The sequence below is a fragment of the Lasioglossum baleicum genome, chromosome 8, assembly GCF_051020765.1.
Source record: "Lasioglossum baleicum chromosome 8, iyLasBale1, whole genome shotgun sequence".
In the NCBI taxonomy this organism is placed as follows: Eukaryota; Metazoa; Arthropoda; class Insecta; order Hymenoptera; family Halictidae; genus Lasioglossum; species Lasioglossum baleicum.
Genome location: NC_134936.1, coordinates 3,193,976 through 3,221,875, shown reverse-complemented (window position 1 = coordinate 3,221,875; position 27,900 = coordinate 3,193,976). Strand labels below are relative to the sequence as shown.

General features: G+C 37.1%; 1 protein-coding gene across 1 annotated transcript; it reads right to left on the bottom strand.

Moving 5' to 3' along the window:
- Nucleotides 1–1,807: 1,807 nt before the first annotated feature.
- On the bottom strand, nucleotides 1,808–18,652 carry LOC143211676 (uncharacterized). The gene is made up of 3 exons (XM_076429539.1): nucleotides 18,439–18,652; nucleotides 16,352–16,488; nucleotides 1,808–11,281 (listed from the first exon to the last, which is right to left on the bottom strand). Exon 3 carries the CDS (start codon nucleotides 11,006–11,008, stop codon nucleotides 3,491–3,493), a length of 7,518 nt encoding a protein of 2,505 aa, XP_076285654.1. The 5' UTR covers nucleotides 11,009–11,281; nucleotides 16,352–16,488; nucleotides 18,439–18,652; the 3' UTR covers nucleotides 1,808–3,490.
- Between the last annotated feature and the right edge of the window lie 9,248 nt (nucleotides 18,653–27,900).

Below are 27,900 nucleotides of genomic sequence, written 5' to 3'. Positions count from 1 at the left end.
CTTCGTTGGTCCTATGTTGGGTATTCGTCGTTGGCCCTATGTTGGTTATTCGTCGTTGGCCCAACGTTGGGTATTCGTCGGCAAACTGACGGTAATTTTTCTTCGTTGGCCTTATGTTGGGTATTCGTCGTTGGCCCTATGTTGGTTATTCGTCGTTGGCCCAACGTTGGGTATTCGTCGGCAAACTGACGTAATTTTTCTTCGTTGGCCCTAGGTTGGGGATTTGTCGGCAAAACCACTAACCATGCCCCACCATTCCCCAACAAACTCCCAACCGTTGGCCACCGTTGGCCAACCGTAAATGCTACTAGGGTTGACATTAACATTCTACAGCACATATTAATAATCGTATATATATTATAAGCTCTCTCTCTCCCGCTCTCTCTCTCTCGCTCTCTCTCTCCCGCTCTCTCGCTCTCTGTCTCTAATGTAAAAAGCTAAAAAAAAGTATAAAAAAAGTTACCACGACGGGACTCGAACCCGAGTCCACGGCATAGCAGTTCAGCTCGCTGCCGCTACGCCACACCATTACTTACAATTAGTAAAAGAGTGAACTATGTAAACTGACATGTTGCGTCCACAAAACTTTAATTTGCAAATATCTTGAAAATTACTGAATAGTTGCCTCTATAATGGGGTATATTCGTAATCAGGGGAACGAGATCTGTAACTCTGTAAAGTCTCAACTAAATCTGTGACGCGAAGGCTTTGCATTCTCCTTGTGTAAATTGTCACTTTTCATGACTGCAATAGGATCCTCGTATTCACGGCATTGAATATTGGCTTTAAGTCGTGAAACATCGTAGCCCTCTGTAAATACGGGAATCCTACTACTATGCGTCGTGTGACGTAGCAGCTGAAAGGGCGTGGTCACGCGGCGAGTACGGGACCGTCAGAGGTGGGGGTAGGCGACGAGTACGGACCGTCAGAGGTGGGGGTAGGCGGCGCTAGCTGGAGACCCCTCTTGCCTCTGTACCCCCCCGGGGATCTTCTCATCAGCTCACAACAGTACACGGGTACCCGTGTATTTTAATTTCACAAATGTTCGTATTTTTATTTTACATATGCATTTTAATATGCGGTCATTTCACGTCGAACAATTTACCGCAACTTTATTATTGTCTCACTTCTAACGTCAACAGTAGAAAAGAATTCGATCTAAAAACAATAACGCCTCAGTTGTTGGACTCGAACGTACCGAACGGACCCGTGTTGACGGATCCGTGTTCGCAGCCACGTGTAACACGGGTCCGTGTTACACGGATCCGCATTCGCGGCTTCGTATTCACGAATCCTTAAATTCGTACTACACGGTTCACGTACCACGTGTACACGTGTATTTTAGTACACGTCCAAAACCGCGATCTCTAAATTTCATACGGCATATGACGGTCTTTTGTTACAACATATTCGATTTGAATTATTAATTTTCTATTAATGCGGATTTACTCTTGTGTCGTAACGATCAATCGTATTAGAATTCGTGTCGCGCGATAGAGAAATCAAGATTATCTAACTTCCGCTAAAATTAATTTTGATTTTATATTCATATTGAATTATACAATATTTATTATTAGTTCTGATTTAGTCTGTAACTGTTAGTAGATTGAAATTAATGAATTTGTTGATTCTGTTAGATATTCCGAGGGAAAAGAATCCATGGACTCTATTAAATGCTACTCGGTGCTTTCTTCAAGCAGGAGAGGAGGTAGGAGGTAGGAAGAGGAGAGCGCATGTACAATTAATGAATAATAACAATTAATAAATATTCAACTTCAATTATTTATTTTCTATTGAGATTAAATGAATTTATTCTTTCTGTTAAAGAGCCCTAAGGGTATAAAAATTATTTTGTGCCTGTTTGTCTGGATTGTCTGGATGCCTAATGCTGCCTACCTTGATGACCAAAGACGACGTCGATAGCAGAGATCGAGGGCAACGTGTTGTGCTTTCTTCAAGGGGGAGGGGGGGAATGTAAGTACCAAGTTTATCTTCACAATTAATCTTTATTATTGAACATTTTCTTTCCAAAGTATTAACGATAATTTCTCCAGCTTACACGAGTTGAATACATTTTTCATATAACAAAAGTTAAGAATAAATTTTTCATATTATATTATATCAATTACTTTCCACCCGCCTTTTCCTATTTTTATTTCGACAATCGCTTAAATAGACTCTTAATATCCCGATGGACTTGTATGAATTGAAGAATTCATCCAACTATCCAAACATTACATTGATATTGATAGTCTACGTCTGGTTTCTACAGTTTCTACAGTGTCGTCAGATCACGACTAGTCTCGGTTCACAGCTGTCCGGTAGAATCACGCAGTTTCCGCCACGACAAGCGTATCTTGAGTTGTGGAATGTGTTGTATTTTGTTAAGCGATAAATTAAGTATAGAAATTTATACGCAATTTTTCCTACACTATATGTATACATTTAAAATTTTAATGTTATGGTAGTAAATAAAGAATATTTTTACAACAAGTTAAAGTGTTCTTATTTCCCAACCTGCAGAAATTATGGGAAAATCTAGAAGATATCTACAAATCCAGAAACCCCGAAAATTTTTCGGAAACTTTGAAATTAGAACTCTCCTAATATAAATACAACAAGTTTCGAGAATTTTAGACCGCCTGACTTAACCTTGAATTGTACTACTGAAAAATTCATGCCACCTCCTTCGCTATCATGTTCTCCTAATACAAACACAAAAATTGCCAAAAATGGTTGAAAACCTCGAAAGTTGAATTGTTTGCATCGTCTCGCGAAAGTGAGACACGCCTGTGCCTGTTGACCTTATTTTTATGGTCACCTATAACTTCACTTTCACTTGCTAAAGCAAAGAAATTAGAAAACTTTTCCTCATTTGCCCCATGTTCATTTATTCTATTATAATGTTATCAGGATCCCTATTTCCAGCTCCTCCTTCATTAAATTTGTCTATTTCTTCCCAATTACACAACTCTCTATTGCACACCTATGTCTTCTAGACTGGTAACCACAAAGTCTAGATTTTACTGCTCCTATTATTTTTTTTAAACGCTTTTTCAACTACTTTCAGTGCAATATCCTTATTTTTTCATTCCTTTATCAATACTTCCCTTATTATCTTGGTAATATCACTTGTTAACATAGGATCTTCATCATCATTAACAAGTGCACTACCATGTGAAAAGTAATTACGTATTGCTTTTGCTGTACTACTAGATCCTGTTTTATGGCCGTCCGCAAAATTCTGAGTCCTTCAAAAGTCTTTCTACTATATCATAAAGATTAAGAATTTGACACTTGATTGCGTAGCTGTTCTCCAGTTTTTTAACAAATTAAACTCAAATTTTATTTTCTCCGAATAGAAGTCTTTTTAAATAGCCTGTTGTGTTTTTTCAAACATTTTCTTCCATGAGCAAGCATCAATGGTGTTCTATGGCCGGTGTCTCTATTGATGTTATCTCTCAAATCACCAGCCTTTCTGTAGATGATATTAAGCAACTTGACCTGCACAAGTAACACCTTTCAAGCCTTTATTATTTTCAGGTTCTACAACAATGCAATTAAGTGAAAATGGAGGTATTTTATTATCCACATTAGCTATACCTTGCTCCTGATTATTACAGTTAACCGTTTGCTGCCTATCTAGCATCTTTTCAATATTGCCTTTTAAAATACTAAGAAACTTCTCATTTTTCGGACAAGCTGCTTTTGCAGCTGAATATAAAGTATTTGGGATTTGAGAGTACCTCTCGTTCCACACATGGTCTGCCACATCTGAATATACTTTAAAAAAGTTAACATCTTTTATGAACACACCAGATTGTTTAGCTGTTTTTTCAAGTGTCTTTTCAAATTCTCCTAGGATATTCAGTGTGTTAGCCAGAGCTTCTTCATAGGTAAAGGAACAGAACTTAGGAAGAGGATATTTTTTATCTAGGAATCTTTGTAATAAGAAAAATCCTAATCCAATATTGTTATTGATACAAACTTCACTGCTAAATTGGCTAGTGTATTGGTTACCAGGATTTTTCGCTGTATTAGAATAATTTGCTGAAGTTTCTGGCAGAGCAGCTCTAGAACCTAATAACCCACCTATAGAGTTTTTTACCCAACCAACTAAATCATTTATCCATGAAGATTTTTGACTTGCAATGCTTGTTGCTATTTCAGGTTGATTACTTGAGTCTATAGTAAGTGGCCTACGCGATGAGTGATGACGATTACGATCTCCATGATGATAACGACGTTTGCGTTGTTGATGCTTTTCTCTTTTTTCATTATGTTTTCTCTTTAAATATTCTACAACATCACCACGTCTGTTGTCAGTAGCTAAATTGAAAGGTGTTTGTCCAATATCATTGGTTACATTAATATCAGCACCTCTCTCTACAAGGTATTTTACTATCCCTAGCTGACTATTAATAACGGCAGAGTGCAAAGGTGTTCTATCAAAATTATCCTTTACATTAACATCAGCACCTTTCTCTACAAGGTATTTTACTATCTCTAGCTGATCATTACTAACAGCAGAGTGCAAAGGTGTTCTACCAAAATTATCCTTTACATTAACATCAGCACCTTTCTCTACAAGGTATTTTACCTTCTCTAGCATATTAGTCATAGCAGCAAAGTACAAGGGTGTTCTACCAAAACTATCCTTTACATTAACATCAGCACCTTTCTCTACAAGGTGTTTTAATATCTCTACCATATTAGTCCTAGCAGCAAAGAACAAAGGTGTTATACTAGAATTATCCTTTACATTAACATCAGCACCTTTCTCTACAAGGTATTTTACTACTTTTAGCTTACCATTACTAACTGCACATTGCAAAAGTGTTTGTCCGTCACTATCTTTGACCTTAACACTAACTCCTTGATTTATAAGACCCTGAACTTCACCAAAATCATTATATTTTACTGCATCAAACAACCTCTCTGTTAATTCTTTAATAATGGAATCTGCTAAACTTCTATGACCTCTTCTTTCCAGAATCTCTAAGGGTAGTTCATCATTAACTTTCAAGTTAATCTTAGCGCCTTTCTCTATAAGGTATTTCACTACCTCTAGCTTACCATTAATAGCAGCAAAGTGCAAAGGTGTCAGCCCATAATTCCCCCTTATATCAAAATCAGCACCTTTCTCTATAAGGTATTTCACTATCTCTAGCATACCATTAATAGCAGCAAAGTGCAAAGGTGTTCTACCAGAATTATCCTTTACATTAATATTAGCGTTTTTCCCTTCTACAATAAAATATCGTACTACTTCTAGCTTACCACGATCAGCAGCATAGTGCAAAGGTGTAATCCCATCATTATCCTTTAAATTAGCATTGGCACCTTTTTCTTCTAGAAGGTATTTTACTACTTCTAGTCCATCATACATAGCTGCATAATGCAAAGGTGTAATCTTATACATATCCCCTACATTAAAATCAACTTGTTTCTTTTCTATAAAGTATTTTACTACTTCTAATCCATCATTCTTAGCAGCATAATGCAAAGGTGTAACCCCAGAATTATCCTTTACATTAAAATCAACGTGTTTCTCTTCTATAAGGTATTTTACTATCTCTAGACTACAAGTCTTAGCAGCAGAGTGCAAAAGTTTTCGCCCATTATTATCCTTTACATTAATATTAGCGTTTTTCTCTTCTATAAGGTATCGTACTACCTCTAGCTTACCATGATCAGCAGCAGAGTGCAAAGGTGTCTGTCCATCATTATCCTTTACATTAACATCAGCACCTTTTTCTTCTATAAGGTATTTTACTACTTCTAGTCCATCATTCTTAGCAGCATAATGCAAAGGTGTAACACCAGAATTATCCTTTACATTAAAATCAACGTGTTTCTCTTCTATAAGGTATTTTACTATCTCTAGCTTCTTACTCTTAGCAGCAGTGTGCAAAGTTGTCTGCCCATTATTATCCTTTACATTAACATTAGCAGCTTTTTCTTCTATAAGGTATTTTATCACCTCTAGCTTGTCACTCTTAGCAGCAGAGTGCAAAGGTGTCTGCCCATTATTATCCTTTACATTAATATTAGCGTTTTTCTCTTCGATAAGGTATCGTACTACTTCTAGCTTACCATGATCAACAGCAGAGTGCAAAGGTGTCTGCCCATTATTATCCTTTACATTAACATTAGCACCTTTTTCTTCTATAAGGTATTTTACTACTTCTAGCTTGTCACTCTTAGCAGCATAATGCAATGGTGTCTGCCCCTTATTGTTTTTAGCATTAATACTAACACCATGATTAATAAGCTCCTTGACATCACCAATATTATTTCTCCCGATTGCTTCAAACAGTTTTTGTTTCTTTATCTCGTACATTACAGCTTTATAACTATCAATCCTAGCTTCCCTCTTTAATTCACTAAAGTTCCCAGCACTACTTATCCTTTCGATTTCTTTCCGTAACAATATCTTCTTATCATTAAACTCTATTTTTAGAGTCTGCATCTTATCTTGATTGTACTCATGGTAAAACTCATTTAATATAATAGTAGAAAGGTTATTTTTATCAGCACTAGAACTCAAAGAGTTGGTTATAATTAAAGTATCCTTATAACGAGCAAACGTATAATCTCCTATCTCTTTCTTTACTCTTATCTTGTTTCCTTCCACCACATCTTTTGGACTTATGACATAAATAGTTTTACTATTATCATCGAAAATTAAAGGTTGTGGAGTTAATTCAAATTCTTCTAGAATCTCTTCAATTACGAATATGCTATCGATTACTATATGTACTCTCTTGTACCAATTATTCTCTAATGCACCTTTTAATCTTATCTTAACTACCTCTATTTTAGACGCATCATCAAGAGATAAATTAATCAGTAAATCGCTATTACTTTTACTAACCTCTGTGTTGATTTCACTATCAATATCCTGCTTTAGTTGTTCCTCTATTTTACGTAGATCTAAAGTATCTATTTTTTTCTCTTGATCAAAATCATAAATTATCACATCAGAAATTGGAAGCTTTGCAAGAGTTAATTTTTCATCACCTGGGCTAACAACAAATACATTCTCACCACCGCCACCAACTAAGTGACTTGCTCTAGCCTTAGGATCATTCATCAATATATCATGATGACTATGTCCTATTGTAAGAACTTCACCGTTCGAATGTACAATAACATACATTTGTGACCGTTCTGCTATAGAAGAGTAGTCTTTCACAAGACTATCGATTGACTCTTCTGTGTTTTGCATTGCATACACATTATTTTGACCCATTACAATTTTGGTATTATCAATTAGATTATACGTAGTTATGTTTTCATCGGCAGCACTAACAGTTAAATTAAAACTACTATCCACATTTATTTTCTTTTCCCTTTTGTAGAATTCTTCTACAAAGCTAAAAGTTATATTTTCCTCATATTTATCGATAGCAGCAATATCTTTTAGTGTGTAGTTAAAGACAAACGCATTGTTACTTTGTGAATTTGGATCTAAATCAATATATGCTTCCTTTCCCTTCTCTCCTTTTACAAAATAAGTAAAGTTACCATTAATTGCACTATTAGTAACCTTAGTGTAAGGATTAACTATAATTTTCGTATCATAAAAACATGCATCACCTTTTGGAATTGTAATGCTATCTAAATAATTTTTATTTTCTCCTCCTTTACCATCCATATACTTAATACCACAGGCAGATACCACATGATCTACTCTACCTTTTCTCCCCAAGAATTGATTTATATTACTTATATTAAGAGCAACATTAGATGCATCTTTTAAAATTCCCTGACGAAAATCAGCAGAAACTTGGCACCTACCTCCTCCCTCACTTCCCTCATCATGTGGAGTGAGTCCACCAACATCAATTGTATTAATTCCTCCACCCCCATCTAAAGAACCTTTAATTTCTCTATCTACAAGTGCATTAACACTCTTTCCTCCAAAAATAAAGTTATCATCTTTATTTCCCCCAGTCATTTCTTTATGCCCATCACCTAAAACAAAAATATTACTACTCTCTTGAAAGCCCTTTACTCTATCCTTACCATCACCAAGGCTTATCAAGGTATAATTTCCAGTCCTATTATTTGTATACTCTACACCAATCGCACCATCGCAGTAATAAGTTCCATTCGTTGGAACAGATTCCCAGTTCCCTTTAGGTAGACAAAACAAATCAACTCCTTTTAAATATAAATCATCTGGCCTTGTTCTACTCCATTTTATATCATTTCTCTTTTGATCTAGCAACACTACATTATCCAAAATTATTTCGCAATCATGTCCAACAACCCTTCTACTAGGAAAAACATATCTTTGAATGTACGGATTACCTTCAAAAAAGCTTATCGTACTATTGACTGCTTGATTATTTGCTCCTTTCTCCTCGATTAACCTTTCGATATCTTCCGAAGGTTGTATATCAAGAAAAGCACGCCACCCTTCAGTAACCCTTTCCCATCCTGTTAGATGAATTTGCTTATCAATTTTCTCAACTTTTCGTACTATCATGTAAATATAAGTGCCTACAAATATTGAACCTCCTATTGCCGTTCCTATAGGACCAGTTACTGCAGAAACTCCCTCCAAGAATCCTAACCCTAATCCTTCTCCAATCTCTATTCCAAGTACAATAGAATCTACCCCAAGCTGCAAACTATCCCCTATGATAGGAACTAAAGCATCTTTATTACCTTTTTCATATTCTTTTACTTGATTATACAAATCATATGCAATAAAAGCACTAACTCCCCTTGCAAGAAATGGAGAGGCAAACCTTAGCGACTTACCAAGCAATGCTCTGCCTTCTAACATATAACCTGCCCCTTTCATAGATACTGTCTCTGCAAGTTTTGCTAATCCTTGACTACCAGCAAGAAAAGCTGAATTTATCGCAAGATCTTCATAATCACCACTCAATAGATCACCAATCATATTTTTTGCAATTATTCCATGCATAACCAAACCAGAAACTTTTCCTACTCTCTCTAAATGACCAAGGTACTTGTGATTATCAGTGAGCATGTTGACCTTATCTTTATAGTCACCTATAACTTCACTTTCACTTGCTAAAGCAATGAAATTAGAAAACTTTTCCTCATTTGCCCCAAGTTCATTTGAGATACTAGAAATAAACTTTTCACTATCTATTATAATGTTATCAGGATCTCTATTTGCAGCCCCTCCTTCATTAAATTTGTCTATTTCTTTCCATGTTAAGCAACTCTTAATTGCAGACCTACGTCTTCTAGACAGGCCAATACCACCACAAATTAAAACTTCTACTCCTCCTAGTACTTTTTTTAAACGATCGTCTAATCTAACGCTTTCAATCGCTGTTTCAACTACTTGCAGTGTAATATCTTTATTTTCTAATTCCGTTATAAATCCTTCCCTTAGCAACTTGGCAACTTCACTCGCTAACGCGCGATCTTCATCAACACTAACAAGTGCACTACCATGTGAAAGGTAATTACGCGTTGTTATTAATTTTTTTATTGTTGCTTTCCTGTTACCTTTTTTTTGCGCGCTCACAAGGCTGTCATGTCTTTCTACTATATCATAGAGATTAAGGATTTGAGACTTGATTGCGTAGCTGTTCTTCAGTGTTTTCAACAAATTAAACTCAGATTTTATTTTCTCTGAATAGAAGGTTTTTAAATGCTGTATTGTGTCTACTGAAACGCGTTCTTCGATTTCAAGTTTATTAAGACGTTTTTCTGTCGCTGTACCATCAATTATTTCATTATATAATGACTCAAGGCGATCGGCTTGAATTGACTCTAATCCTTTAACATTTTTAATTACATCATTCTTAAGCCCTTCGCGTAACTTCTCTATATTCTTAGATGTATCAATATCTTCTTCAAGTGATGAACTGATTAATTTTTTCTCTTCACTGAAAGTAATTTTTGAAACTCGCTCTGTTTTGCTGGAAAAGAAGCGCTTAGAAGAATTCATCTGTTGAGCATTTTCATAAATTTCATCTATTAACACTTTATCCTTAGCTTCCAGAGACTGATAACTGTCTTCTTGCTTTATTAATTCAAGAGCCTTAATAAGGTCAGGAATATATTTACTTTCATCTGTTATATCTAAACTCCGCTTAGTTACTACTATTTCCTTGAAAGAATTATTTTGGATGTTGTTGAAATTTCGATCAATGATACCCCTAATAAACTCATGTTCTAATTTCACTATTTCACTATCAATAATATCTTTAACAGCAGGTAAACCTTTGTTGATTATTTCATCAACTCTTTCGTTTTCAATCAGAGAAAATAACTGTTTATGTATTAACATATCTCTAAATTTAGTTAGATTTTCAACCGGTATTCCTTTTTCTTTCAATTGTTCTCTGTGCTTATCGTCTAAGTTCGGAGTTTGATCTGTACCCTTCAGGTATTCGCCACTAAGACGAAGAGCTTCTTGTACAGCTAATCTTTTTTCATCAGTACTTGTCTCTTCTCCTTTTATACTTTCTAAAATCGATTCAATTCCTTCAGATATACTATAAAGAGAATTTGAACTTTTCCTTATTTGAAAGTAATCATCTAGTGCATCTACTGATGTTATCTTAGTTATTTCCTTATATTGACTATCTTCGCTATATTTTTCATCAAGCTGTTTTAGGTCTTTTGATGCTAGATCCCTATAATAGTAAATAATAGCCTTTGCTAATGACTTATTAAACTCTAGCTTAAATTGGCCTTCTCCGCTATTCAGTGTTGACTCGTAATCAAGTAATGCAAGCCCGAGAATCTTAAACTTGTTAGCATCCTTTCTAAGTAGAGATTTTGTCATTTGTTTAACATTATTTTTTATCTCTTCAGCTAGCTTCTGCCTACTTTGAAGTGGAAATGAAGTATCTCCATTTTGTATAAGTTTGTCTATACAATATAGTTGCAATCCTATTAACACCATTGTAGAAAAGTGTTTTAATTTTGATTTATCAATTTCTTCGAGACCTAAACGATCTATTTCTTCCTCATATGTACAATCAGCATCAGTAAATAGTGCCATTATATCCCCCTTGTTGGAATTTATTTAAGAAACAAATTGGCAAATTAATCTTTCGAGCGTCGTCCGTTTTTCTAGAAAAAGCGATCCTCACTCGTGTCGAGTTTGTCGAACAGTAAAGACGTGCGTCACAACGTGACTTCAAAGATACATTACTTAGAATAAATTCTATGTGATATTATAATAGATTGTGGTTTATTATATACCGATATTCCAACAAGTTATGTACCCAGGTTACGTTGCATACCGTATTACGTCGTGTGTAAGAAACATTTTCTGAAAAAAATTACGTTGTGAGATAGTTTGCCGTGTGTTAAATATCGTGCATAGACACAGTGAATTTAAGAAACTCAAATAAGACAAAGGAAAAGAAAAGGAATGTCAAACCATTCGACGGCAAAAAATATAGTGTGTGGAAGTTCAGAATTCGCCATTGACAACACTCCGCAAAAGCTATAAATACGGAATTGATTCGGGCTGAGAATATCGCCAAAAATGTTATCATAGAATATTTGTCGGACTCATTACTTAGTTTAGTAAACACAAATAAAAGTGCTAAAGAAGTGTTATGTAGTTTGGACGCTATTTATGAGCGTAACAGTGTTGGTACGCACCCAGTAAGCAAAGTGCTCGATTTTGGACGGGAATTGGGCATCTGCGTCCGCAGAAGTATTGCTTTTTGCTCGCAGCTTGTGCCGGCACACGTGCCAGAATAATCGTCGATTCTAACCCAGGTTTAAGTGACACTGTCCGTAACCGAGAATGACTGAGCGGCTTGGCTCCGATACTTTTCTTGGAGACTGAGAAGACCATAAAGGTCTTTGCACACTATACCGTCACGGCAGGTAACGGCAGCGGACCGCTAGGCCGTTTTGGGTCTCTCCTCTGTATTTCAATGGGGATGCGGACAATAGGCCGCATCGCCGCAGCAGGTAGACGGGATAGAGAGGCAACGTATCGGGACGGGAAAAAGTGCGCACACGATATCGGCAAGCGCCGACATTTCACTTTCTTCTATATAGTTTCCATGGAGGTGCGCGCACTAGACTGGCACCGTTCAGCACCGACACGACGCACAACGTCTTGGCAAAAGGGACATTCTCGGCGAGAATGTTTTGCCGGCCGCTCGATGTGGTGTTCGAACGGAAAACGACTAAACGAATAAAATGAAGATCGCAAACAATAAAATTGGTTCGTTGATTTCGTATATTTGTCAATTCATGACAATTTTAGTTATACTATAGTTAGTTATTTAAAGTTTTAAATATTTATAAAAGAAATTTTACTCGCATAACATAAAAATACTGCCAATTTTGCGATGATTGTTATCTAGACGCCATAAACAATAGTCTCTTTTTAATTTGATAAAAAAATCATTTATAAAAAGTTCATATTTTATCACAAGGAATGCAGTAATCGTTGGATTTCACAAAAGTTATTCGGGAAATCTAGTTAATTGAAAATATTAAATTTGCATTTATCGATGATAGACATTATCATTGACTGATAAATATCCATTATAACGGACAACAATTCTTTTTGGTCATATGGAACCGCTATCGATGATGGAAATAATTTTTGGCTATTAGTATTAGTAATCATTGTCGAGGACAGAAATTTTATTGGGCTACTAATTACACTAGTTTACAAAATGAAATTGATTTCATGTACATTTAGGAGAGTACACGGTGGGAGATTTCACCAATAAATTAAGACCATTGAGCGATGCTATCAAGGGTTTTACATATCGTTCCTCGCGAGAGAAACGGATCCCAAAACCAACCGAAGACAGAGCAAGAGCCAAAACTATTACTAAAATATTCTAAAGAATAAAGAGAGTTGGGTTCTTTCGTATGTTTTTTGCAATCAAAAATGTGTTGTTTTATTCAAAACGAAATAAGTTTTCGCTGTAGCAGTGGCATCAACGTGAGAACAAAAGAAACCATTGCCGGCATGGCCACTTGTCGAAAAATGAATATATTCAGAAAATGTGGGATTTGGATTTATTCACTCAATCGCTAATAACTGTATCATTTTTCGGCCGATTTACTTCTGGTTGGTGTTATTTTTTGCTTTACGTATATGTATAAAGAGAAAGCGGACATTTTTGTCGGTTTCTATTGCCACAGAATAAGCTTAAAAATTTAATTTTTTTTAAAATCTGGACTATTTTCATCAATATCTTTTGAACCGCTTAACCAATTAAAGATGCCACTATACATATTTACTCATCATTTCAATGTCTTTCATTTGGTACCAAGAACGACCAAATCGGACACATCTTGCTCCAGGTATGGTTTTTAAAGTGAAAAGGAATGAACAAATTGAAAAAATCAAAATATCTTAAAAGCTGTTCCGTAAAAAGAATGTTCACCTTTATTTTCGAATTCAGCAGGAGAAAATCCATAGGAAAAGTTACCTCTCATCAAATGTACATAAAATCAATTTCATTTTGTAAACTAGTGTTATGCGAGAGTCAGAATAGATCCAAGTCAAGATCCTGTTTGTGGATATATCCGAAATGGCACATTGATATGGAAAAGAAAAGAAACGACTCGCGCGAGCTTCGAAAATTTTCTTTTCATCCCTCTAATAAAATCGTAGTCGTTACAGTAAAATAAGAAGCGATTGTGTAGGCAGTGCCAATGCTGGCCACTCGAAAGTAACTGCGCCCAAACCCCGGTAATCCGCAATAACCAAATCACTACAGCGTGTCTTTACAATACAGTCATAGAGCAATAAAAACTCGACCGTACGCCCCAACATTATTACTATTGTCGGACTTGCACCCGGACCGTCTACCTGCGTATAGTGAACTGGTGCCCTACCGTCGAACCTACAGAGGTGTCTTGGCAAAATATCTTCGCTCGACACGAGTTGCCGCCAGCGCAGTGGTGTTCACCACTAGAACGGTCTGGATTAGGTCGTTCGACGGGTTACGGCCAGTTACGGCGCGGCGAACGCTCGCGCTAGTGATGAGCGCCACTAAAAGTGTCGTTGCCGGTCCGTCAGTAATGTACGGCAAAGACCACCACCGCGGTGCCTTTTTGACCGCGCGGTCCGTTGCCGTTAGCTGCCGTGACGGTATAGTGTGCAAAGACCCTAACTCTCGAGCGGGTTGACAGTTCGATAGCTCCCTGCTGTGCGTGGCACAAAAAAAAATGTTTTTAGGGGCTCCACAACTCCTTAGGTAAACTATGGGTAGCTCCCCTTTACAACATCATAGGAATAGGAAACGTTCCTGCCACTTGGTGAGTTCTTCTTAATAGATAATGATTTAAAATAATTATTAGAAACTATATTAGACATTTCTTTGTTCTGCAAATGTTTCCACCGGTTCATGAGTGAAAAAATGTTTAAACATATAGTCGTATTCTACGATTTTTTCTCTTTGAAATACCGTGTTTTTTAAAATTATTTGTAACAACTTGTTGCCATCATTCAGGTAACCTGTCAATTCGCGTATCCCAATGACTAATTAGCAACATATGTTTTCGAGAGAGATGTACAAACAATATTACATACTTATTTGAGATGCGACAGAACTTTCCTTCGAACCTAATATCTGTGGTTGCAAGGAAAACCTACGCACATAACAATTTTAAAAAATTCGAGTTTACGCATTAATTGAGCTTTATAGTATAGGGTTTACGTATTTATCAAAAAAAAGTCATGAAGACAAAATCGAAAGACACCAAAAAATAATGCAATTTAACCGATTTCCTATGTCGAAGCATTAGCGATGAAAACTTAAAACGGCAATATTTCGAATGTGAAAGTATGTGACATGCGGCGTTCTTCCTGACAACCACAGATATATGATATCAAAAATTATTTCAGAGAGAGATACACCGGAAAATATTAAAATATTCACATTTTAGGGAAACCAATAGTGTCATTTCGCCTTCTATGTACGTACTCTGCAACTCTGTATACACACTATACACCATCTAAAAATTTCATACGGCACACATGAGATGTGAAACACTCCAGTAACTACAAACAGCTGTTAGGTTTAAATTATTTGTTATTTCGGGTCCATAAAATTGCTGAATATTCTTTAGACATTCTAAAATAAGGGACGACAGCGTTTGTCCTAAAATTACACCTGTCACGTAGCGAAAACATATTTTCGGTAATTAATTACATTAGGGGCTTCCTCTCAGATTTTGATGAAATTGAAATATGTTATAGATTTCTACGATTTGAACGACTTTTTCCTATACATGTTACCGCCGCTCGATTTTAGTTTTAGAGATATTCGCAAAAAACTATCGATAATACTGTATTGAATTTTTCGTATTCCTGCACGATCTGCGGCAACGTAAGCCTGTCCCGGCGCGGCGTTTGTTTACTTTTTGTTTCTAAACACGCTGCCACCTAATCCTAACTAATTCTGATCTCATAATCTTCCCATTGTAGATATTCAATTAATTGGTTTAACAATTGAAGGACGGACATAAGATAGAAAGTCGGTAAGTCGGTAAGCTAGAGACCGACATCGAAATGATAAAAATTTTTTTTCGAGTCGCCAAAAATTCTTCCGACAATCATCATTTTAGTCAAAAATGAACCTATTTGCAAAATTTCATCCAATTCTAATGGTGGACCTAAACGGAAACATAGCCAAATATTTGTCACACTTGAACCGATGGAAAAATTTGCAGAACAAAGATATGTATGTCTAATATATTTTCTAATAATTATTTTAAATTATTATTTAAGATGAATTCAACAAGTGGCAGGAACGTTTCCTATTCCCATCATGTTGGAAAGGAGAGCTACCGATAGTTTACCTAAGGAGTTGTGGAGCCCATAAAAACCTTTTTTTGTGCCACGCACAGCAAGGAGCCGTCAACCCGCTCGACAATATAATAAAAGTATCGGAGCGGAAATGCTGGAGACGCTCAGGTATTAACTGTTTCACTTAAACCTGGCTAAGGATCTCGGTCCGGTTATCTGAACCGGGGATGTATGAATCGACCCTAAAGCATACTTCTGCGTCCGAATAAGTATCGCTTTATGCTGGCAGGGTGCGCTGTCCATAATCGAGCAGATTCCGAGCATCGTCAGCTTCGAACGCGTTCTAACAGCATAATGCTCGCCATCTGCTGATGCTGACATCGTACAATTGCAGGCTGTGCTCGGTATTTACTCGAGGCATCCCTGGCTAACTGGGTGCTTTCAGATTTGTAAAACAGTAACAAATAATTTCTGGCGATAATCAAGGTAAACATCCGAGTATTATACTATTTTTACTTTTCCTGATTGTTTATTTTTAGATTCGTTTTTACAAATATGAAGGTCAATCCGATGAACGTTATAAACATTTGGATGGATACGTACCACAGCAATGATAACAAGGAAACACTCAACGTCCGGAGAAATTCGCAGGCGAATTGGCTATACATAGAAGTCGATATCCTTACTCCGCCGCGGTAATTAGCACCGCGTCATACTGCTACCTGCGCCAACTTCTTTAGCTACTCATAAAACAATAAACGACATATAATCCAATGGTACTGTTCAAAATACTATACACGTTTATACTAAATGCTTATATTTCTATAAAACAACCCAGAATTCCTTCCTCCGCACACCAGGTACAAGATTATCTTCCTTTGTGCATAATTATTGTTGAATGGCAAAAAAAAGAAAAATGGCAAAAAGCAAGAGAGATAGAATTTTGAGACACCCTGTACATGTATGTTTCAGTACCGCCATATTTGAGCATTAGCAAATTAGTACAACTGATAAAAGGAAGAAGCTCAAGAAAAATACAGCAGAGTTTTCCAGAATTGAGGAAAAAATGTTGGGGAAATTATTTGTGGGCAGTTGGCTACGTTGTTAGGACTTAGGACTACCGAAAATGTGACTGATCAAATGATAAAAGACTATACCGAGAATCACTCTAAAAGAGAAGATAAATTTGGTGACATTCAAGTCTAAAATTAGCATTATTTTCTCTCTCTCAATCTATGGATTTCAATCCATAACGGTTGAATTTTAAAATTGGTTTTACTGTAAATTGTCTCAATTTTTCTTTTTATTCTCAAATGAGTTAATATTGACTTAGTAGTAACATATTCCCCCAATAACCTAAACCTAAATAATACATATACCCATTTCCAGCAGTAAAAACTTTTATTTATAGTAACTTTACTATATACGCTGAAATAAGCTGTGTATTAGCCTGCTTCAGCCATATTTACATATCAACTAGTTTGCCTAACTTTCTTGCAACAAATTTTACCTTTTTATTTTTACAACCCTATTTTACGAGGCTTATTCTCATAAACATTTTTACGATTTTGAAGAGAGTATTTCTCTAAAGTGTCTAGATCTACTTTTCTCTAAATATCAAACAATATCACTTTGTCACTATTAGTAGTACCAGTATCTGCAACCTCTTTTAGAATATAAGATACTAATTTGTTATCTCCAGTCAGTTCCTCGCTTTTTTGCACGATCAACTTTTAACAAAATTATTTCTGATAAATAGCATAATTACTCCTACATTCCAATATTGTTCTTGATTTGATACTATTCTCAGAATAATCCGCTGACATTATGTATAATGTATATATGTAGCCTTATCAGTAGACTGCGGATGTTTATGCAAATGCATATTTATATAGAAAAATGATAAAGCAATGCGACTTGAACAGAAACATGTTTTGCGAATTATGTAATGCAAATGTTTTTCAAAGAGAAATATGCACAAAACATATTATTTTAATTAATTAAATATTCGGGCGCCGGAATATCAATTCATAACGCGATACTGCGGGCCCACGATGACCGGGATTTGCTCTGAATAGCGTACGAACGGATGCAGGGTTCTATATGGGAAAAACACGAGGCGTTCCCCGCGGCGCGGCGCGGCGGGAAGGTTTCTCGCGAGAAAAGCGTACTCAAGATATCGGCATTAACAATCGTTTGTTGAACGGACGGTGTGCGCCAGCAGCGTTAAAAAATTAAGCCGGCGCGTTACAAATTATTTTGCGACGGATGTTAGCTGCACGTGCTCTGTCTCAAGGACGTCTCTAACTACGCGTCGAATTTGACAAGAACAAGGTGTTCGCGTTTCCGTAGGCCAGCACGGCAAAACTACGCCCAAATTCCGATGGAATACGCGATCTCTAAATGGCTGCTGTCGTCTGAACTAGTCACGGAACGGAACGAGGCTGATGTGAAATAAACGACGGCACACGGGTCTTTCGCTAAATACAATCGCTAAATAATATTCTTCCACGTGTGCTCGCTGACCAACGGATTCGTACCCCTCGCGACTCTACGTTCTCGCGAGTGCCGGTACTCTCGAAGCCACGGTGATAATTTCCGCAACACCAACGCGGACCCGCTAAAGAGCTATCCGAGCCAACGTGAAACAATGCACTGCAATATTAAAGGGAGATCTGACTAGGGCTTACCAAAGGCAACAGGTGGTCGGCAGCGGATATCTTCTCGCTAGTAGGCCCTCTCGTCCGCCTACGTTCACAAAAGTGCTTGGGCCTTAAGCAAGTCAAAACGTCTAATCGCGACACAAGTCAACGAAGCAGTGGTCCAGTGATGCCAGAATAGAGGACTAGGGGCAGTGATGCTAGATGAGGGGAATCGTGGTTAGATTATATACCCTCTCTCTGATGACCAGTCTGCCACGGTTAAAGAGTCACGGATTTTTCTGAAACTTGCATAAAATTTTTCTTAATTTAGCGCGCACTTCTCAAGATTTTCCGAGAAAATTGTGTGCGTCTCGGAAAAAGTACCAGTGAGCGGTAGGTTGCTCATTTCGCATGCCGCTTTCAATATTTTTTTTTTCTTGAAATTGATAAATACCTGTATTATATCTTGTACGCTTTTTCTGTCCGTTACCTTGAATGACCTTGAGTAATTATAGTCACTGAATTCGTAATGAAAGGCACTATCATCATAGATGTTTCAAAAAGGATGGTTCCATTTCAAAAAATGAAGGTGACCTTCATATCTCTAAAAGAAATTGCATAACAACAAAAATTGTTTTGGTATCGTATGAACCCTATTTTACTATTCAACTTTGTCCTGAAGACGTTTAACGAAAGTTATCTTTTATTTGTACTTATTTTTCTGAAATACACATATTCGACATAGTTTATCTGTAGGATACTCTCCAGAAATTTCATTCGTCATCTGTAGGTTTATCGAAGCTCGAAGCACCGACGAGATATACAGAATAGACCTATAACACTGTCCAACAGCCAAAAAGTATTTCGATTCCCACTATGCGATTCTTGTAGAGTTTTCTGCGCTGATTCCGAATCTGGTTTCAATTTTTTTCCTATACGTCCAGTTTTTGAGAAAATTGAGTTTAAAAAAAAGACATATTTTTCAACTTTAAACAAATATTGCGATGTTATTATAAAAGATATTGAATTGTTCTTTACAGCAAAAGATTCCTTAGACTTTCCCGAATACAGTGATATGCAATATTAATACATTATGATTGTTTAAACATGTTTAAACAATGATTAAAGACGGAGATGCACCACTTTTGCACCAATTTTTGCGGATATTTTCGAATTTATCTCAAAAAATAAGGGTCCAGCGAAAAATTGAACTATACCACGCGAAAGAGCAGACTTTTATCTTGAGAAACCCCCCTGTGAAGTTTGCATGGTCGACGTTTTTTTCGAACCAGAAAGCAAAATATCTTCGCCCGACATGAGTTGCCGTCAGTGGTGCTCTTCCACTAGCGCGGTCGTTCGACGGGATACGGCGATGCATTCGCTTTAAGCGCGCAATTATGTCAGCTTATTTAAATGTTATATTTATTATTGTTATTTATTATTTTTTACTCTATTCCCATTCTATTAATATATTTATTCTTTATATATTATTTTATAGTAAAAATAGGAATGTACAAGACAGAAAACATACCTAAAATTTCGTTCTTTTTGACTGACGTTTGTGAGATGTTTCCGCTTCTTGCATTAAATTCCAACAATAGTCTGCAAGCATGGTTGTACTATCTTTTCCCAAGTATCTTGTTTCCATAACCAAAATGTCTTGATGGAACCTTTCACCGTGTTCATCACTCACATCACCAAGGTTGCACGGAAAAAAGTCTAAATGCGAATGTAAAAAGTGCATTTTGAGAGACATATTACATCCCAACTTATAGAAGGAATCTATTCGTTTTTTCACTATTTGAACGTAGTTTGGTGAGCGATTCTTTCCCAGAAAATTTTTGCAAACATTTTCAAAAGCTGTCCAGGCTCTTTTTTCAGACTCACTCATTGTGTTGAAGAATTCTTCATTGTCTAAGAGTGTTCTTATTTGTGGTCCTACGAAGATTCCTTCTTTTATTTTTGCTTCGGATATTTGTGGAAATTTTGTTTGTAAATATTTAAATGCCGGTGTATCATTATTTATGGATTTGACGAATGCTTTTATTAGACCTAATTTTATATGTAATGGAGGTAAGTATATTTTATTCGGATGGACTAAACGTTCGTACTTAATATTTTTCTGCCCTGGAATATGGGTCTTTCTTACTGGCCAAGTTTTGACTTTATAATGCTTCGTTCTAGCCCGGCTATCCCATTCACACAAGAAACAGCAATGTTTGGTATATCCAGCTTGCAGTCCCGTAACAATTGCAATCACTTTCAAATCTGCGCATACATACCAATTGTATTTATTATAATTAATTTTTTCAAATAACATTTTAAAAATATCATAGGTTTCTTTTAATTTGGCGCCGTATGCAATGGGAATTGATGGAGAAATATTTCCAATATGAAGCAATACTGCTTTTAAACTTCTTTTAGATGAGTCGATGAATAGCCTCCATTCTTCCGGTCGATGTATAAATTTTAATTCTCTGAATAATGCATCTGTATCTGGACAATAACACAGATTGTCATGTACTGAAAAATGTTTCTTTAATCCTTCACTTCGTTTCCGGAAATGTGAAATAGTCGTGCCATGTTCAAGGAGATTCCACTGTTGAAGTCTGGAACCTAAAACTTCTGCCTTCTCCTTGGTCAAATTCAAGTCTCGCACTAAATCATTCAATTCTGTTTGACTGATCAAATGAATTTCTGTGTTCACATTGTCATCTAAAACTGCGTCGTCCGATGATTTACTGCTATCAAATGTGTTTGAAGTTGTAGCAGGCACAGGCGATACATGCATTTCGTCTTCCCGAACAGGTCTTAAAGCTGATAAAACATTAGGATATGTCGTTTTCTTCCTATCTTTTCTTCTACGTCCAAAGATTTTCGTTAAGCAAAAGTAACAATCCGTTGAGTGATTGGTTGGCTCTCTCCATATCATCGGGACAGTGAAAGGTATCTTCTTTTTCCCACTGTTTACATATATCAGTAACGATGTCGCACAACTTGTGCAGCACACATGGGGGGCCCAATCCTTATCTTGATCACCAAGTTTGCATCCAAAATATTGTTCGTAAGCTATTTTTATTTTTTCCATTATATTTCGTCGCGTTTTCTCAGCAGTTATTTCACCACACACGTAACAAAACGAATTTGGATTGTTCAGGCAATTACGCGACATTGTAAGATATAGAAATTAAATTAACTGTACAATCCTAAAAATACTTTTAACTATATAATAATAAAACTATAAAACACGATTGAAGCGTCCGAAATGCGGGGTCGTAAATGCCGTTTCGTTTGCTCGCGACGATACTCGGGACTTTGACGAGCTTACAAGGTTCGACTGATTTTCCAGATCTGATATTCGGTGTCGCGTCTTTTCTTATTGGCTATCTTTAAAATACATGGGTTAACTAAATGATTTCTATTGGTGAGTGGGTGGTGCATTTTGGTCGTCGAAGTAGGGGCGTTGGGTAAAACTGTTGGGTAAGACTATGCAATCAATTGGGTGAGAAAGACATGGGAAAACGATAGGGAAACTAAAATATTTGCTTGTATAAGATCGCCCTGACAATGGGTTCGCACACGAGGAGGTCTCGAAGTGGTGTCCGATGACACCCAAATCATTCTGGGACCGTCGCGTCGTGTCGAGTGCCTCAACCTATTGCAGCCGACTGTGTCTAATATATATGTATATCTAAATCTCACGTTCGGTCTGCTTGAGGCTGAACAACGATTAAAATATTTACACTAAAGTACACACAAATTGACACGTTGCTGTTTCTTGTGTGAATGGGATAGCCGAGCTAGAACGAAGCATTATAAAGTCAAAACTTGGCCAGTAAGAAAGACCCATATTCCAGGGCAGAAAAATATTAAGTACGAACGTTTAGTCCATCCGAATAAAATATACTTACCTCCATTACATATAAAATTAGGTCTAATAAAAGCATTCGTCAAATCCATAAATAATGATACACCGGCATTTAAATATTTACAAACAAAATTTCCACAAATATCCGAAGCAAAAATAAAAGAAGGAATCTTCGTAGGACCACAAATAAGAACACTCTTAGACAATGAAGAATTCTTCAACACAATGAGTGAGTCTGAAAAAAGAGCCTGGACAGCTTTTGAAAATGTTTGCAAAAATTTTCTGGGAAAGAATCGCTCACCAAACTACGTTCAAATAGTGAAAAAACGAATAGATTCCTTCTATAAGTTGGGATGTAATATGTCTCTCAAAATGCACTTTTTACATTCGCATTTAGACTTTTTTCCGTGCAACCTTGGTGATGTGAGTGATGAACACGGTGAAAGGTTCCATCAAGACATTTTGGTTATGGAAACAAGATACTTGGGAAAAGATAGTACAACCATGCTTGCAGACTATTGTTGGAATTTAATGCAAGAAGCGGAAACATCTCACAAACGTCAGTCAAAAAGAACGAAATTTTAGGTATGTTTTCTATCTTGTACATTCCTATTTTTACTATAAAATAATATATAAAGAATAAATATATTAATAGAATGGGAATAGAGTAAAAAATAATAAATAACAATAATAAATATAACATTTAAATAAGCTGACATAATTGCGCGCTTAAAGCGAATGCATCGCCGTATCCCGTCGAACGACCGCGCTAGTGGAAGAGCACCACTGACGGCAACTCATGTCGGGCGAAGATATTTTGCTTTCTGGTTCGAAAAAAACGTCGACCATGCAAACTTCACAGGGGGGTTTCTCAAGATAAAAGTCTGCTCTTTCGCGTGGTATAGTTCAATTTTTCGCTGGACCCTTATTTTTTGAGATAAATTCGAAAATATCCGCAAAAATTGGTGCAAAAGTGGTGCATCTCCGTCTTTAATCATTGTTTAAACATGTTTAAACAATCATAATGTATTAATATTGCATATCACTGTATTCGGGAAAGTCTAAGGAATCTTTTGCTGTAAAGAACAATTCAATATCTTTTATAATAACATCGCAATATTTGTTTAAAGTTGAAAAATATGTCTTTTTTTAAACTCTATTTTCTCAAAAACTGGACGTATAGGAAAAAAATTAAAACCAGCTTCGGAATCAGCGCAGAAAACTCTACAAGAATCGCATAGTGGGAATCGAAATACTTTGAAAAAGTTGAAATTTGTTGGACAGTGTAATCTTATGGGACAGCATCTTATTGTGAAAAAGGACTCTTCAGCACAATTAGTGAACTTTGAGCGCGGATATCTCGGAAACTATGCGAGATATCGAAAAACTGAATGGAATCAATCTTATGGCACATTTTGTCATCTTTAATTTCGTATAGAATGGTCTTATCGCTAGGACACATAGTTTCCGAGATATAAGCGGAAAATCGAAAAAGGGGACCTTCTACGTGCCCCCCTGCACCCCGCTCATCTCCTAGGAGTAGGGACTTTTAGTATGTTTACCTCCTAACTAGTCCAAACAAAGACCCATAGTTAAAAATTGTGTTCCTTCCATTTCTCTCTACACCCTTCTTATGAGCATTCATTGACTAGACTACATGTTTAGAGTCACGTAGCGATCACGCGTAACCGTTGCGCGAGACCACGGTGTGTTTGTCAGCGCCCGTCACCGGTAAATCCCCACGATTCGAATCTCGAACAGTCGTCTCCCTGGATCATGCGATCGACCCGGAACCAATCGCGTACGACCCCGCCTGCCGTTCCCAAGAATATTTAAAGGCCCTCCCTCGGTGGAGCGGCTCTCTTCCGTACTCAGCTTTTCGACCACGATCAATCATTCTCACGTTCTACTTTTCTACATTGTTCTTTGTTCGCGACGATAATTTACGCTTTATTCGGTCAAGCTTATTCGACGTTCGTTTCGAGTCGCCGTCGATTTCTTATCCTTTCGCGTCGCGATCCGTGCGTCTCACAGTGGTCGGAAACAGGGACAAACGCTAAATTATGAAAGTCGTTATTTCAACCAATGCATCTTGCTATGAAAATGGATCTATGTTTTTCTCTTGCCTAACGGAGAGAAATTAGATCTAAAGTAGACCTCTCAGATTCTAGTTGGATTTGTACAGATTACTAACCACACGTTCGACGTTATTCTTTCATTTTTGGGGACATTTATACATATATGTATGCTATACAGGGTGAGGAGCCAGAAACAGGCCACCTAAATAACTCGGCTGCTATTGGTGTTAGGAAGGAATGCATCGGATGGAACTTGCTTGGTTTCGAGGGGTCATTAATCTGATGTTAGTAGCTTTTTGTAGGTGGACGCGTAAGGGACCTATGAAGCTCACCTTCATTTTTTAAAATGGAATAGTATGTTTTTTTATGTACTATCGTGTAGAGCCTTTTATGACGCGTACAATGACCTATAGGTCAAGGTCATTCGTGGTCTGGGTTAAGCCAATTGTGATGGAAAATAATTTATTTTGAGGGAATGATCGAACACTTCCTTGCCGCCTCTGGTTGTTGATATTACTTCATCTCTGTCTCGTAATCTCTTGTTATGGGTCGTTGAATGAAAATAAACATTCAATCACGCTGTATCCCAGATAGCACAGTCCGTCTTTAAGTCGTAGTTCTCTCGTCTTTTTTACGTCTTTACGTCTTACGTCCCATAAAAACGTTTTTTACGCGTCTAAAAAGATGTCTTTTTGCAGCCGTCGTTTTTACAGTCGAAGGAAGACGGCTATTTTGCGTCTCATTTATGCCGTGAAAAAGACGGCTTCAAAGTGGCCTCTTTTACAAATCTGTAAAGTCGTCTTTTCTATAGCTAATGGAAGTGTATATGGTTGTTTGAAGAGAAGGTGTTACTAACTTATGCGATAAGAAAATAAGGTATATATATGTAAATAAGGTATGTATATATTTATTTCAACACGAAAACGAAAATATACAAAAGGAAAAATTATAAAATGATAAAATGAACGCAATGGTGAAATGAACACATAAAAAGTGGATGGAAAAAATAATTCATATCTTAACGCACGCTTTTCATTTATATATTATTTATTATAAAAATAAGGACAAGAACAACAAGAACAAGATGATCTATGAATCAACTCGCACAATATATGGTTTATTAAAATCGCAAAAAACCTTTATAAAAAGGAAAATAAAAAGTGAGAAAATAACAATAAAAACTAAAAATTTCTAGTTTTTATATATTTTTTATATAATATATTATATATAATTTGTATATAATAATTATATAATTATTAGAAGAGATGAACTTCTGTTAAAATATTTTTTATGTAATAATATACAGGGTGTCCCAAGACCCCTTCGACTCCGGGAAATGGGAGGTTCCTTAGGTCATTTGAAGCAACATTTTCCTTTGCACCAATGTCAGCCGGGGCTTTGTTTAGGAGTTATTAACGAAAAACACGGACCAATCAGAGCGCGACCTAGACGCGCGATGGCACGTTCAGCCCGGCGCGCCGGGAGACGAGCGCGGTGTAACGCCGCGATGCCGCAACGAACAAGAGTTTCTTGAGATTATGTGAATCTTCCCCGATTTGGATGAGCTTTGGATATGTTGTCAAGACCATGATTCTGAACAACATTTCCCTTTACAGTTTTTGTCGGCCGGGTTTAGTTTACGCGATAAGTAACTTGTAATTGTAAATCGATCGATGTACTATCTGAACTATCTCCTCTCCGATTTCGATGAGCTTTGGATATGTTGTCAAGACCATGATTCTGAACAACATTACCCTTTACAGTTTTTGTCGGTCGGAAGAACTTTACTTGTCAATTCATATGGGTGGATCTCTTTACCCGACTTACGGCAACTTTACCCGAACGAGGGAAAAAGCAGAAACTGATTGTATTAAAACCTCACTTATTCAGCCGTAAATCCATTTGCTGCTTCGAAATGTGTGTCACTGGGTCACTCGGTGACGAACTGCACAGATGTCTTCAGGTATACGACAGTACCGAAAGCTAAGGGACGTACGGCCAGGTCGACGAACTGCACAGCCGGTGGTAAAAGGCCTAAGGGATGCGCGGTCAAGTCGACGATCCAGAATTTCACTTTCACTTTCGAATCGATAAATAATTCGTATGTTTATTTCACACAGATGCCTTGAAATTTTTCCACACTCACAATCACTGTTCACATTTGTCAACACATAGTTATGCACTAATAATAATTGCTTAAACTAATTAAACGATTATTTAATCTAATCACTAGACTGCGGATCTTTATGTAAAATGAAAGTTGGCTGCCGCTATTACAAGGGACAGGAGCCAGACAGATATTTGATTCTTACTGTGATCATTTTAAGAAGTTGAAAATAATACATTGGTGTTCTGACATTACTTTAATCTCTCTAGTGTCTTAAAATGCACCTACTCATGTTTGCTACAAATGCATGAAATCCGCAGTCTAGTGATTGCATTACCTGATTGTTGTGATTTGTGCAGCAGGACAAGGGATATGGCAATTATTATTAGTGCATAACTATGTGTTGACAAATGTGAACAGTGATTGTGAGTGTGGAAAAATTTCAAGGCATCTGTGTGAAATAAACATACGAATTATTTATCGATTCGAAAGTGAAAGTGAAATTCTGGATCGTCGACTTGACCGCGCATCCCTTAGGCCTTTTACCACCGGCTGTGCAGTTCGTCGACCTGGCCGTACGTCCCTTAGCTTTCGGTACTGTCGTATACCTGAAGACATCTGTGCAGTTCGTCACCGAGTGACCCAGTGACACACATTTCGAAGCAGCAAATGGATTTACGGCTGAATAAGTGAGGTTTTAATACAATCAGTTTCTGCTTTTTCCCTCGTTCGGGTAAAGTTGCCGTAAGTCGGGTAAAGAGATCCACCCATATGAATTGACAAGTAAAGTTCTTCCGACCGACAAAAACTGTAAAGGGTAATGTTGTTCAGAATCATGGTCTTGACAACATATCCAAAGCTCATCGAAATCGGAGAGGAGATAGTTCAGATAGTACATCGATCGATTTACAATTACAAGTTACTTATCGCGTAAACTAAAGCCGGCCGACAAAAACTGTAAAGGGAAATGTTGTTCAGAATCATGGTCTTGACAACATATCCAAAGCTCATCGAAATCGGAGAGGAGATAGTTCAGATAGTACATCGATCGATTTACAATTACAAGTTACTTATCGCGTAAACTAAAGCCGGCCGACAAAAACTGTAAAGGGAAATGTTGTTCAGAATCATGGTCTTGACAACATATCCAAAGCTCATCCAAATCGGGGAAGATTCACATAATCTCGAGAAACTCTTGTTCGTTGCGGCATCGCGGCGTTACACCGCGCTCGTCTCCCGGCGCGCCGGGCTGAACGTGCCATCGCGCGTCTAGGTCGCGCTCTGATTGGTCCGTGTTTTTCGTTAATAACTCCTAAACAAAGCCCCGGCTGACATTGGTGCAAAGGAAAATGTTGCTTCAAATGACCTAAGGAACCTCCCATTTCCCGGAGTCGAAGGGGTCTTGGGACACCCTGTATATGATTTGATATGGTTTCATTCCCCCAAGTGTGTGTTCT

What these genes read in the sequence shown, in the direction of transcription:
- LOC143211676 (XM_076429539.1), bottom strand. Translation starts at nt 11,008, where the DNA reads ATGGCACTATTTACTGATGCTGATTGTACATATGAGGAAGAAATAGAT.